Genomic DNA, 14,212 nt, shown 5'->3' on the forward strand with positions numbered 1-14,212 from the left:
TCAGTTCACAGCTGTGTTCTCTTTTCAGTAGAGGAAAAGAAAACACAAGAATTGTTATTCAGTTATTGAACCAAAAGGATAATTCTTAAGGCAATGATACATCATTTTATTATTGTTATGTTTATTCATGCACAGCCCAAGATTGATGGAAGTAGGGATTGAGAATTCTAAACTGTAAATTGACAGGTATGTGCTAGTATTTTATTAAGTATTCTAAATAAAGACTGGCATTTGTGTCATAACTTTCATGACTGCTAGCCTTTAAATGTCAATGATGTTTGTTTGTGTTCTCTGTCAGTATGATGGTGTCTGAGTTTGTGTTTCCTCACCACAAATATTACTGTGGCTCACAGATACAGAACAAACAGCACTAACCAAAAAGGATTGAACTACAACCAGAGACACTGAGAAAACAGACTTCCTGGCAGCACTAGAATCCCCATTCAAAAACAGACACACAACAAATGTGAGAGACAACTGTAAATTAAAATGCTAATATCATTCAACTCCAAATAATTCAAGATATAAAGGTAAAATTAGACTGTTTAGCCCATCTATTTTGCTCTGCTATTCTATCATGGTCGATAGGCCTGTCAACCTCATTCACCCATCTTCTGCCCATAACTATTCATCCCCTTACTAATCAAGAACCTCTGTCTTAAAAACACCCAAAGACTTCATTTCCATTCTAAAGGGTTGACCTTTCACTCTGGCTCTGCCTTTGGATCCTTCTCCATGTCCACTCTATTTAGGCCTCTCAATATTCTGTAAGTTTGAACATACTCCATCAAGCACAGAACCAGAATCCTCAAATGTTCCTCATGAAAAGCCCTTCATCCCTGGGATCATTATAAACCACTGAGCCCCCTGCAAGGTGAGCACATCCTTCCTTTTAGGGCCGTGTCCAATTAACAATTGTGTCCACTCATGAACACAAGAACATGGCAAGCAAAGAATTAATTTCCAACTTAAATCTCAGTAGCTAGGTGCTAATATCCAAATGTTGGATGTATGCTATGTGATTTTCTAACCACAGAAAGGGTAAGTTTATAAAACATATCCGACACTTGGATGTGTGTTCAGTGAATGAGATTCCAAACACAATCTAGACTCTGCACATGGGTTGTTTGAGCCTCAACTGCAAAATTTAGTTTTGATAGACTACTGTGCCCCTGCTGACAGAGGACACAAATAAACACACTTAGAGAAAAAGAGATGCCCTGAAGAACCTCAAAAGAACAAATCATCATTGTTCCTGCTGAGAGGCAGAATGACTGTGGTAATACTGTCAAACTTTCCAACTCTGCAAACACACCAACATCTATAATTTGTTCAGTCAACAGTTTCACCTAATTGGTTTTGAGGTTAGAATAGTATCAGAGATAATGGGAACTGCAGATGCTGGAGACTCCAAGATAATAAAATGTGAGGCTGGATGAACACAGCAGGCCAAGCAGCATCCCAGGAGCACAAAAGCTGACGTTTCGGGCCTAGACCCTTCATCAGCTAGGGTCTAGGCCCGAAACGTCAGCTTTTGTGCTCCTGGGATGCTGCTTGGCCTGCTGTGTTCATCCAGCCTCACATTTTATTATCTTGGTTTTGAGGTTAAACAGCTTTTATTCCTGTAGTGTTAGACATGTGAAAAAAGGTTGCACATTATTTTGGTTTACAGGTAATTTTCTTTTCCATGTATGAAATGCTATTGAGGGTTGATCAAAAGGAAGTAAGAACAACTTGATGAAAAGAGTCAAATTTTTCAGTTGAGGCTCAAACAACCCATGTACAGAGTCTAGATTGTGTATGGAATCTCATTCACTGAACACACATTCCAAAGTGTCGGATATGTTTTATAAACTTACCCTTTGTGGTTAGAAAATCACATAGCATACATCCAACATTTGGATAGTAGCACCTAGCTACTGAGATTTCTAAGTTGGAAATTAATTCTTTGCTTGCCATGTTCTTGTGTTCATGAGTGGACGCAATTGTTAATTGGACACGGCCCTAAAAGGATGTGCTCACCTTGCAGGGGGCTCAGTGGTTTATAATGATCCCAGGGATGAAGGGCTTTTCATGAGGAACATTTGAGGATTCTGGTTCTGTGCTTGATGGAGTATGTTCAAACTTACAGAATATTGAGAGGCCTAAATAGAGTGGACATGGAGAAGGATCCAAAGGCAGAGCCAGAGTGAAAGGTCAACCCTTTAGAATGGAAATGAAGTCTTTGGGTGTTTTTAAGACAGAGGTTCTTGATTAGTAAGGGGATCAATAGTTATGGGCAGAAGATGGGTGAATGAGGTTGACAGGCCTATCGACCATGATAGAATAGCAGAGCAAAATAGATGGGCTAAACAGTCTAATTTTACCCTTATATCTTGAATTATTTGGAGTTGAATGATATTAGCATTTTAATTTACAGTTGTCTCTCACAAGCAATGTTCAAGTGTATTTTTTTAAAAGTAGTACATCATGGACACTAAGGCCTCATTACAAGACAGTAACTGTGATCAGGTTCAATTATGGGTAATTATGACATGCCACTGAGTTGTGTACCACAGTCCAGTACTAGATTTAGGTTCATCTCATCTTATTTCAGGAGTGGCTATCAATTTCCAAATCAGCTAAACTATCTACTTCTATTACTGCATATGGAGACTAACTGACAATAAATACATGCACTGGAATGAAGGGGAATCTTTTTGAAAATACTGTAATGTCCATAATTACAAACAATACTAACAACTCAGATGAACTTAAATAGCAAGACTGACTGTCCATAACAGGGATAGGGGGAAATACTGCTTTGTCTTGGTGTTGAATTGAATGATCTTAAAGTTGTACTCATCCATACAGGCAGAGAGAGAGTATTCTAATGCTCTAATGAAGTCAGAAGTTGAGTGGATTTGCCAAAACTCAAACTAAGTATCAATGAGAAAGTTATTGTTAAGTGCTGCTTGATAGCACTGTCAATGACAATATTTATCACTTTGATTGCCAGTTAGATTTGACCAGTATTTTGTGGACAATTTTGTAGATAAATGCCACTGCAGTTACTGTACTGGAACAGCATGGATACAGGGTGGGGTGCATTCTGGAGCACACGTCTTCTGTACTATTGCTGAAACATCATCAGGGCCTATAGTCCTCTAGCTGCTTCTTGATATCACATGGAATGAATCAAACTGGCTGAAGTCACAAACACAAATGATTTGGCTATTTCACTAATTACCTGGACCAACTCATTTGAGAACCAATCTATGGAAAATTTATTCTTGATGGTAAAAATACATTTATTTAGCATATTTCAACACATTTATATACCGATTGGATATGTTATGACATTTGCTAAGTCCAGCTTTTAAAACAGAAAACCAATGTTGATTGCATTTCAAGTCATTGCTGTCAATCTTAAAAACTCAATTGTGCACAGAAGCTGCAGCTTCTCCTGAAGTTCAAAATCCCTTAATATTTATAATTATTCAATATCTTCATTCTCATTATTCTGCGTATGATATATGCTCTGGTTGCGCCTCTTAATTAGTTTTATTCCACTGCTTCCATTCTCATGCTCATTGCTAATTCGTTTCACAGCCTTTGTGCGTGTGGTCCTTCCTTCTCCCTCAGTCATGCTGCTGTCACCAGACTTGTCTAATTCCTCATTTGCAGAGTCCTGTGTCTCATCAGATGATACAACCATAGAATCAGGGAGATCTCTTACATCAGAGAAATTTGCTGATGAGTCTGTAAAAGGGTGATCTGGCAATGGTTCTATGCTATGCGCACTTAGCTCCCCATTATCATCATCGTCGTCATCATCATCATCCAGTGTGATTTCATCTGGGTTTATGGAGGAAGAAAGTCCAGAAGTGTCTGTAGTATAATCACTGGGTTCCTCTGCATTATCTGCACCATCCACTTCATCCTCTTCCTCCATAAGACCCTCACCTTCCATCTGTTTCACCTTGGCATTCAGATCTGTGAGGCCAAAGGTGGCACAGAACTCAGTTGTCTGGGGATTAATCACATGAGTAGGTTCTCTAGATCTCTGTGGATGTGCTGGGTCATAGACAGGTGCTATCTGGCTAAAATTATAGGGGATCTGGAGGTTATTAGCCTGATCCTCCAGTAGTTCTTTAATATCTTCTTCAGACACACTATAGTCCCACCTGCATCAAACAGAAATGATCGATATAACAAAACAAGATAATAGAACAACAAGGGTAGTAAGAGGGTATTTCACATCTTAATGTATGGCATTAAATCTTTTGTGCATTTGATGATAGTTGTCTGCTGGCTCTCACTTGTTCTACCAACAGCCTTCTGTTTATTTTGAGCATTTCTATCAGATCTTCTCTCAACATTCACTCCTTTTTAGAATCACCCCAGCTTCTCCAACCCATCCTTACAGTTGAAGTCTCATCATCATTGAAATTATTGTTGTGAATCTTTTCTGCACCTTCTCTAAAGTTTGTCTTATCCCTGGTAAGTGTGCAGCTTAGAACTGGATGAATATTCTCAGACTAAACAAATGTTTTACAAAGGTTCAACACCACCTCCCTTGCATTTCTTCAATATGACAATAAAATACTTTAGTATGCAGAGAAATATGCATTTTCAGTTTTAAAATGTGGAGTTTCCATAACCTGTTTTCATCTCAAATATTCATCTTATTCTAAGATAATACACAATTTAATATGACAACTAAGTTGGACTTACTTTGCATGCAGACTATTATTTTCTGGCATGTTCCATGATTTAGATGTGACATTAATTAAATCATTTGTTGCTTTTAAAATGGCCAGCCATTCAGAATCATACTCTAAATGTTCAGAAGCATTTGGGTCATGCTCTATTTCAACAATCTAGTCAGAAGGGGGAGAGAAGAAAGGATTAAAAATGCAAATTAGATTTAGCAAAAACATAAACTATGGAACAGTCATATGTAGAATGTCAACAGGCAAAACAATTAAAGAAAACAATCTCTTAAACTGACATTTTTATTCTAATATAGTCATTATCCTATTATCCAGCATGCTTGGGGAATGGAGATGAGAGTTAGCTAAATCTATCAGCTGCATGAGAAATACTAGTCGCAGCTAGAAGAACTTGACTGGTCACTGCCAAAAGATGACTGCGATTTAGGGATGAGCAGCCAGGATCAGTAACTCTGACTGTGTTAGGTGATTCTGTCTTCATTGATTAAGGTAAGTCTTGAACTGGATTTAATAGCTCCTGATCCCTTATTCCCTTCTAATAACAATACCAGTAAAATTCCCAATATCTGGATCCCAAACACCTGGAATTGTCATGCAACCAGCATCCAAGATTCAAAGGGAACTCCAGATGCTTTAGTGGACGTAGACATGAACACACTATATTCAATTGTTCTGTAAACTCAATTTACTCAACTGTACTGTTTTCTCTTTCGGACATCTCAGCGAATGATGCAGGTAAAATGTGAATTTTCCACAATTTAGGGAGAAAATAGTATTTGTGCTGGTATCAGAGATAATGGGAACTGCAGATGCTGGAGATTCAAAGATAATAAAATGTGAGGCTGGATGAACACAGCAGGCCAAGCAGCATCTCAGGAGCACAAAAGCTGACGTTTCGGGCCTAGACCCTTCATCAGAGATCTGATGAAGGGTCTAGGCCTGAAACGTCAGCTTTTGTGCTCCTGAGATGCTGCTTGGCCTCTTTGTGCTGGTATGTTTGTTTTTAATCAAAACAATGAATAACTTATAATACCTGCAGAAAATCTCTGTGAGGGAGACATTTATCCAGAGCTAAAAATTTTGTTGCTTTTGGTAGCTGCTCACTATCACATTTCTGTAAGAAAATAGAAAAAAAACAACACGAGAATAAACCTGCTAAACAATAACTTGAAACAAACTTAAATCATTTCTTCATTCATCGAGTCTTAGCCCAAGTAATAATTAAAAATTAATTCTCTGAATGTGAACAGTATTGACAAGGCTGGCATAAGTTCTCCATTCCTGGTTGTCCTGATGTGGCAATGGTTGGCTACCCTCGATTGTAGTGTGGGCTTTCTACCACTGGGTAGCTTGCCAGGGCATTTCAGAGGATACTGGGAGAAAACTACACTTGTGACCTGGAATCACAAAAGCCACGCCATCTCAGATCAGTGAGCTTTCTTCTCAGACTGACATTATCAACAAAACAAATCTGGTTCATTCATTTTTAAAATGGTGTCTAATAAAAATATCATCATAAGTGAACTACACAAGCCATCAAGTGATTTATTTGTGTAAATTGCAAGTTTGCTCTTTTCTCGTCTTACCGGATGCTGCATTAAAGCTGCAAACTTCACGTGTAGATGCGCTGCAAACCAATATGAAGGCTTGAGGTGCTGCAGAAGCTCTGTGGCTGCAGGACTGCCCAAGGTATTAGATTCGACCTCTGGGCGGAGGAAAGCTTTTCTCTTAAGCAGTTGTTTTTTGTTACCATAGTGATAGATACCTTGTGGCCAGTCATGTGACAGGAAGATGTCCATATGCTGTTTTAACTGAAAATAAATAGAAAAAAGCAATAAAATACTTGAAGAAATTGATCAACTTGTTAAATAGACCAGTTACTGTCAGTACTTGGGGCGTCAGCTGGCACAATAAACAATGATTGGATGTGGGGCTGAAACATAATAACACAAAACAAATTTACATATGATACAAAGCTAAACAGGAATGTATGTTGCAAGGATAAAATATTTTCAGAGGGATTTGGAAAAGATAAGTGACTGGTATGAACCCAGGAGATAGAATATAATGGGGAAGAACAGATGTACAGAGCATTTTTTAAAATGGTGAAAGGGGTTGGAAAGTTTGATATGCAAAAGACTTGGCCATCCTTATCATTAAGTCACAATAATATTATACAGATATAGCAACTTATTAGAAAGGCAAATGAAATATTAGCATTTATTGCAAAATGATTCAAGATGAGGTCTTGCTTCAATTGCAAAGTCACTGGTGAGATCGCACCTGGAATACCGAGCTCAGTTTGTCTCCATTTCATTAGATATTATTACTATACGAGGAGATGGAACAAACCTTTCCCAGAGCAGCAGGAACTGTACTCTGAAGAAATTAGACAACACAGACCTGTATTCTCTGGATTGTCAAAGAATGAGGGGTTCTCTCATTGAAACCTACAATAGTACTAGTGATGGACAAGGTAGATGCAGGGTGAATCCCCTAATTGGGGAGTCTCGAACCAGGGGGTACAACTTAAAAATAAGTGATGTCAGCTAGATGGAGATTAGAGTTATAAATCAATGGAATTCTTTACCCCAAAGTATTGGGGAAGCTCAGTCTTTATGTATACTTAAAGTAAAGATTGATAAATGTTTGATTATCAACAGACTAAATGGTTATGGGAGAATGTAGGTGAAAGGCATTGAAGTGTTTGATCAGTCATGATTGTGTCGAATGGCAAAGCAGGCTTGATGTAAAAGACACGTATTAAGCATTAATGGCAAAAATGAAAATTTTTTTTGACTTTTGCTGTTTTCAATGTCATTAAGTAATCTTCTAGACAAATTTTAACTCCGTGTGCAGAATTAATAGGACATTTTCAGCTATCGATCCTTAAGATAAAGCAATGGCTTCTAACAGCACATTCTAAATAAATAATTTCCTGTCTCAATTATATCAGAATCAATAAGGGTCACAACCATACAAGCAGTTCCTCCGACACAAGGCACTATCTGTAATAAGGATTTAGCTTTACCGTTTGAGCAAGCACACTTCACCTGAGGGGGGGAATGGGCAGGTAGTTTTGAAGATAAGTCCTTGATTGGAAGGTGCTTCCCATCAAAGGCGGCTTGGTGAGCTACTTTAGTGCATCATGCATCCAGCATGCACCATTATGGCTGTGTAACAGAAGTAAATGAAATGTGGGTTTTCAATGATGGATAGAATGTTGTTCATATGAGCTGCTTTAACTTGGATCATGTTAAGCTTAGAGGGTTGTTGGAATGCTTATTCTGTTGCACTCCTGATGTGTTTTGTAGATGGCAGGCAGAGTTCAGGGAATCAGAAGGGGAGCTATTCAGCACAGAACTCCTAGCTTCTGATGCATTCTTGCAGCGATGTCATTTTTAAGTGCTGAAGTTTCTGCCCAATGGCAATCCCTAGGATGTTGATATTGGGAGATTCAACAAAGATAACTTCTTTAATATCAAGGGAAGATGGTTACTGTCTGGCACTTGTGTGGGACTTAACACTAGTGTTACATATCAGTTTGAGCCTCAATATTATTCACATGTTGCTACGTTACAGGCATGGATTTCTTCAATAGCTGAGGATGTGTGATTGCACAGTGCTCAGCACCAATCACCAGCTGACATCCCAATTTTTACCTGTTCTTTACTGCAATTTGTTTAAAACATGTTGGATGTGCAAAACGTGGAATAAGTGTAAAGCATTGTAACAGACCAACCAGATCAAATCTCCAAAGTACATTACAATATGAAATGGACAGCATTGATTCTTCTAACCTGTTTCAGCTTGAACACTTCAATATTTCTGACGTGATATGCACTCCGCAGTGTCTGTTGATTATATGGAGGATATTCAAAGTGACCTGAAAGCCATAAAAGAAAAATCACAGATGATTGAGCTCAGTGTAAACATTTCCTTATTACGCACCACTAAAAGCCAAAATGCTCACCAAACAGAATAATTACTTGGAATATATTTTAAAGAAGCTTCATAATTCATTTGCCTCTAATTAGTTGACATATTTAACATTTTGAAATTGAAAATTTGAAATTAAAACATCAATTTTTGAACAAATTTGGTTTTCATTAGAATAATATTTGCTACACTAAGATTAAACAACACATGATTTTAAATCTATGTAGGCTCAACTACAGCAAGTTGAAACTATAGACATTTGAGAAAAAAACAATTGTGGAAATCAGTTGGAATATCTTGGGAATTTGGACATGGCTAAGCTACATTAATTTACCTTTTTTGTAGTCATGTGGCTTAAAAATACCAGAGAGTCCTCCGATGCGTATACCACGGTAATTTACCACACCAGCATACCCTCGAAACAAATAACATATGTTACTCTAAATACACATTTTGAATAAGCCTACATGCAGTAAGTCACACATTCTTTAGCATTTATTTGCTATAAACAAAATCAGCCAGTTCTCTTAAATTGTCGCTGTGTTACTATACAATTGCTTTTTCACTTTAGGCAGAATCATTGACAAATATAAGGCAAGAGAAACTATATTCATATTGACTCTGCATAACTCGTTTTTAAAAAAAAAAATTCACCGAGTGAGGGAGTTGCTGGCTAGGCAGTGTTTATTGCCCATCCCTAGTTGTGCACATTGCAGTTTCTTTCCCTACAGCACTTTAGTGAACATTATGGATTTTTCCAACAATTGACAATGGAGTCACGGTCATCATTAGACTCTTAATTCCAAAATTCCACCATCTGCCTTGGCACAATTCAAACCTGGGCCCTCAAAACGTTATCTGGGTCTCTGGATTAACAGTCCAGCAGTAATATCACTAGGCCATTGTCTAGTGTCATGTGTTAGATGATGCAAACCATGTTGTCCTTCTAAACTCCCCCTCTATCACATGCACAATGACCCTGAAATGTTGACAACTCCATACTGACAATTTTATTCATCATTTTCAGAATATATACTGAGCACTGTCAAAGATATTTCCTAGATAAATGGACAACTTTAAAATTGAGACATGACAAAGACTTGCTTCCATCTTCCCAAATAAAGCATATGATCAAATATCTTCAGCAAAATTAAGAAACAATTAATTCTGTCATCAGACAACACATTGATCTTGAGGCCTGACATTGTAATACATATGTATTCACTACATAAAAACGTGAGAGATTTAATACCTAAGTAGTAAATGTTTGGTGCCACCCATCCTCCATAAGGCAACTCCTGTAAGTGATTAGAGGCTTCGTGATTGCCTCCTATGAAGATGGTAAGAACAGGGGCTTTCTTTTCTCCAGAGTAATATCTACATGTAACAATTCAACAAATAGCATTTAACTTCACAAATAGCTCACTTCGAGACAAAACTTCAATTGTAATTTACTGGTGTGTACTTCTCATTAGGTATAAAAACTCTACATGGAAATTTTAAAAGACATTTTATATTACAAACAGTAACAAATGCAAATGCTTAAATAGCAAGCATTTGAATACAATAGCTTATACGAGAGAATCAATCTTATAAACAAAAATGAGTGCTTAATTTAGAAAAGGACAAAGTAACAAGGTGATACAAAAAAAGAACAACCTTGAACACCTACTTACTTGTAGAAAGTTTGCATTTGTCTGTATTTAACGGGTACAGCCATGCAAATCATGTCAGCTTCATTCCTGACTGCTTGAAAATCTCCACAGCACAACAAGAGGTCCACCTTAACATTGTCCTTTTTCTCCAAAAACTGAATACTCTCATAGATTTTGTCCAGTTCACCATGGCAGCAACCTTCTACTGCTACCTTCATTGTAACAGTGTGCAAGAGCTTGCACTACAAGTTCCAATGAGCTGGGTGTCTTTAGGAGCAATCTCCCTTCCTGGGCCCTATTTAAGCACGCTCATGTCTCAGTGTACTGACCCAATTAAACTATCATAGATTCTGAAATTAAAGAAAGGGCAATATTTATTAATTACTGAAGTTAAATTTACAGATACACACAAAACACAGCTTTTTATTTACTTGCAGGCTGTTAAATAGTCATAAGGAGACTCAAAAAAGGAACGTTCATATACACTGAATTTTCAAAGACCATTTGACAATGGAATTGACAGGTAAAGTATGACTGCTTCAATTCAAGCAATGAACTACTTATAACTGTCAATGTCCTATTAGGCCTGGATTCTGAATCAAACTATTACAACATATTTTTTAAATTATCACTGTTAGCTTAATAACTCACCAGAATGGCAAAATAGCAAAACATGCCTATTCCTACAAACTATAAACAATATGATAAACAGTTTCTCTGAAAATATTTTGTATGAAATAACAATCAGACATTAATGAATTACAGATACTAAAAACTTAATCCTATCAAACAAGAATACATTCATAGACTTAAGTTTGGGGGTAAAAGTTTAAATTCTTATTCAGTTCACTATTTCAAAGCATGGCAATCTGAATAACACAAATTGCATCTGTAAATGGTAGCATTTAGTTTAAAAAAAACTGCAATTAGATGTATTTTAGGTTCAAGCCTGAGATGCTAAATCCAGGTCACTAACAAAGCATATCAACATCTCTACTGAATTTACCAATCCCTACTTCAGAGGCATACTTCTGAAAGGCAGTTATGTTAAAACAGGATTATACTTAGTCATGTTCAGCTTGTGATGAACTACACAATCTGACAGACAATAAAGGTAAAGTCACCATAGTCCGACAGGACTATAGAGCTGCTCTCTCAGACAGACATACAACCTGTAGTGAGTTTAACCTGAGGGTAACCAAACTGCAGCAAGGTTAAGGGGCATCATTCATGGTGACCGCAGCTGGCACAGGAATTGAACTGTTGAACACTGCTGGCATCATCCCAGATTGCAAAACAGCCATCCAGCCAACTGAGCTAACCAACTCCTGACAGCCAATAACAAGGAATCATCACAAGGGAATGTCTCACACTCGGACAACCAACTCACAAACCTTAAACATTAGAGACAACGCCCTGCCTGCTAATGTTGTTAACTCAGCCACATTAGGGGCATTTAAACAGACCTTGGATAAGCAGATGGATGATGATGGGATAGTGTAGGGGGATGGGCTTGGATTGGTTCACAGGTCGGCGCAACATCGAGGGCCGAAGACCCTGTTCTGTGCTGTATTGTTCTATGTTCTAAAAAAGATGTGAAGAGGATAAACAATAACTATATCCAACAAGCTTTATAGGAACTCTGAGCAAAAATCTTACCATGTTTTCAAAAAACCCCACAAATTTAAACTGTTAATATTAAACATCAACTGCAGTAGTACCCCCACTATCACTAAATCCTGCTATTTGAACATGGAGGGATGACTAATTTCTAATTTTTACTCCAAGTTTTTTTGTGACAGGGAACGTTATAATCTAGATGATTCATTTAATCAATTTTTTCAATTATGTTAAATCTGTCTGATCAAATTCTAAAAATTGAGATACTGGCAAAAATAAAAAGGTGATCCTTACAATTGTTTTTTAAAAAAGAGAAAATCTCATCTTTCTCCCATTAACAGCACTGTCAGAAGTTATTCAGAGAACTAGCTGCTGCCAAGTGCTATTCTGAAATAGCAACTCATCAGGTGCATTTCTGCTGGAAATGCAAGCAATTTGACTTGGGATTCACAATCCAGCCTAATCATTAATACTTGGCACTTGCATGCAAACTTTCTGCAATCAAGATCAAGGACTCTAGCCAACTGTTTAGCCCACAGGACCTTAAGCCAATGCGACAAATAACCTAGAGAGTTAAGCAAACAGTCGTCTTATCTGTCCATCTCAGAAGTACATTGAATGAATCATCAGCTGAATTTAATAAAGGCTTTCAACAGGGACTGGAAATTAGAGAATTTGTTGGGTAAACAAAAGGCCAGTGGCAGATGTAAAACATTGCGCACCCTGGGCCTAATTCAATGATCTAAGGTTATTGTTAAAGCGAACACGGATGAAGAATTTTCAGTGAATTTAAAATCTACCTTTCCTGACTTTCCAAACAAAAAGAAACAGAAAATGCAGCAGTTAACACAAAGCTTTTGATTCATTTGAAACAATTCAAATTATTGACCAGCATTATTTCACTCAAAAATAAGGTCACTGGGATTCATCACCACCTCAATACATTAAAATAAGTGTCAATATCAACAGCAAACGCATAAATAAAATGCTACTCTACGTCCAGGCCAGCTCCCTCGGGAAATCGCGTCAGAACCATTGATTTAATACCAGAAGTCAATGAGACAGATGACAATACAACACTGTTGTGTGCATAATTATTCTCAGGCCTGTAAATATCAGGGAGCCATCAGGTGGTTTTCAAGGAGAGTTCACTGAAATATATAGCGACGCAGCGACTAATATCTTATTCGAAACCAAGCCCAGCACTTTTTTTAAAAATGATACATTCTCCCAGTCTTTGTGGAACCTCGTCGGCCCTCCCTTCGGACAGATTACGGGCGTGGAAGCAGAGGTGAGCCATTTGACTACTGGGACTGGGACTGGGACTGGGGCGGGGGGGGAAGATTTGCTTTTTTTGAGAAACAAAAGCAGAAATTGTTGGCAAAGCTCAGGAGGTCTGAGGAAGAGTCACCGAGGGCCGAAACGTTAACTCCTGACTTACCGCCAGACCTCCGGAGCTTTTGCGGCACTTTCTGCGTTTGACTCCGATGTTTTGAGGCCGGGCTTCACTCGCGCCCGCGATCTATCTCCCCCTGCCCCTCCCCCGGCAACCCCGGGCTGGACGGTAACGGGGAGGGAGTGAGAGAGAGAGAGAGGGGCCCTCGGTGGCGGGTACTGAAAAAGCCTGTTCCTCCCTCAGTCAGGCCTCGAGGGCGCCCATCAGGAGGTACACTCCGACTCAGTCCGCCGCTTCCTACCTGCCCTCCCTCGGGACAGATGGATGGGTGGCGGACGCTATAAACCGCACTCGAGAAGCCCCTACCGGACAGCCGCCCGCACGGTGCCAGCGCGCATGCGCCACCCGTGCCCTACGCCTCCTCCCCCTCACCCACACAAACCCTCCGTTAAAGTAAACTCAGCACCGGGAGCGCCGCAACATTCAACACTTTTTTTACTCGAAACGGGAAACAGAAGACAGAGAAAAAAAGTCAGCAAAACAAAAAAAAACCTTCCGAAAATCGACCGGCGAAATAAACATCCACGACCAGAACAAACAAACTTGTTAAATAATCTCAAAACCATCACTTACAGCTCATCCGAATCTGCTGGCAATGGATAAGGTAAATGTAAATCGTTCCAAGCCTCACTTTCAACTAAGTTGATGTTTGGGTAAATTTAAAAAAAACAAAATCTGTAAAAAGAGCTAGTGGCCGGGCAAGGCTGCAACGTCTGTCATGTAAAGGCCTGGTAGAAAGTACGGCTATAGTCGTGCGGCTGCGCAATGCAGTGTTGCTGGGCCCGGACGGAAAGGGAAGGAGCAGGGGCGGGGCCGGTATCCGTTGG

The 14,212-nt window shown here is 38.8% G+C and overlaps 2 protein-coding genes across 11 annotated transcripts in view; one reads left to right on the plus strand and one right to left on the minus strand.

The window, feature by feature from the left end:
- Positions 1-2,438: 2,438 nt before the first annotated feature.
- On the minus strand, positions 2,439-14,182 carry dbr1 (debranching RNA lariats 1). Of its 8 annotated transcripts, none has more exons than XM_059647148.1 (10): positions 13,959-14,182; positions 11,776-11,893; positions 10,331-10,659; positions 9,907-10,031; positions 8,989-9,069; positions 8,516-8,601; positions 6,302-6,526; positions 5,749-5,829; positions 4,717-4,862; positions 2,441-4,166 (listed from the first exon to the last, which is right to left on the minus strand). In XM_059647148.1, the coding sequence occupies exons 3-10, from the start codon at positions 10,525-10,527 to the stop codon at positions 3,476-3,478; spliced, it is 1,632 nt and encodes a 543-aa protein (XP_059503131.1). In that variant the 5' UTR covers positions 10,528-10,659; positions 11,776-11,893; positions 13,959-14,182; the 3' UTR covers positions 2,441-3,475. The 8 variants fall into 8 exon arrangements, with proteins under 8 accessions (XP_048389907.1, XP_059503131.1, XP_059503129.1 ...); XM_059647146.1 differs by lacking the exon at positions 13,959-14,182 and adding an exon at positions 13,627-13,716; XM_059647147.1 differs by lacking the exon at positions 13,959-14,182 and adding an exon at positions 13,371-13,620.
- The window catches only part of armc8 (armadillo repeat containing 8), a 93,252-nt gene continuing 92,774 nt past the window's right edge, over positions 13,735-14,212 (plus strand). For all 3 annotated transcript variants that reach the window (XM_059647140.1, XM_059647145.1, XM_059647143.1), the window contains exon 1: positions 13,735-13,989. Coding sequence is in view for 1 of the 3 variants with exons in the window: in XM_059647143.1 (XP_059503126.1) it covers positions 13,981-13,989 (9 nt within the window). In the remaining 2 variants the exon portion in view is untranslated. The remainder of the gene's footprint in view (positions 13,990-14,212) is intronic.

Source organism: Stegostoma tigrinum, chromosome 7 (assembly GCF_030684315.1).
Source record: "Stegostoma tigrinum isolate sSteTig4 chromosome 7, sSteTig4.hap1, whole genome shotgun sequence".
Classification (NCBI taxonomy): Eukaryota; Metazoa; Chordata; class Chondrichthyes; order Orectolobiformes; family Stegostomatidae; genus Stegostoma; species Stegostoma tigrinum.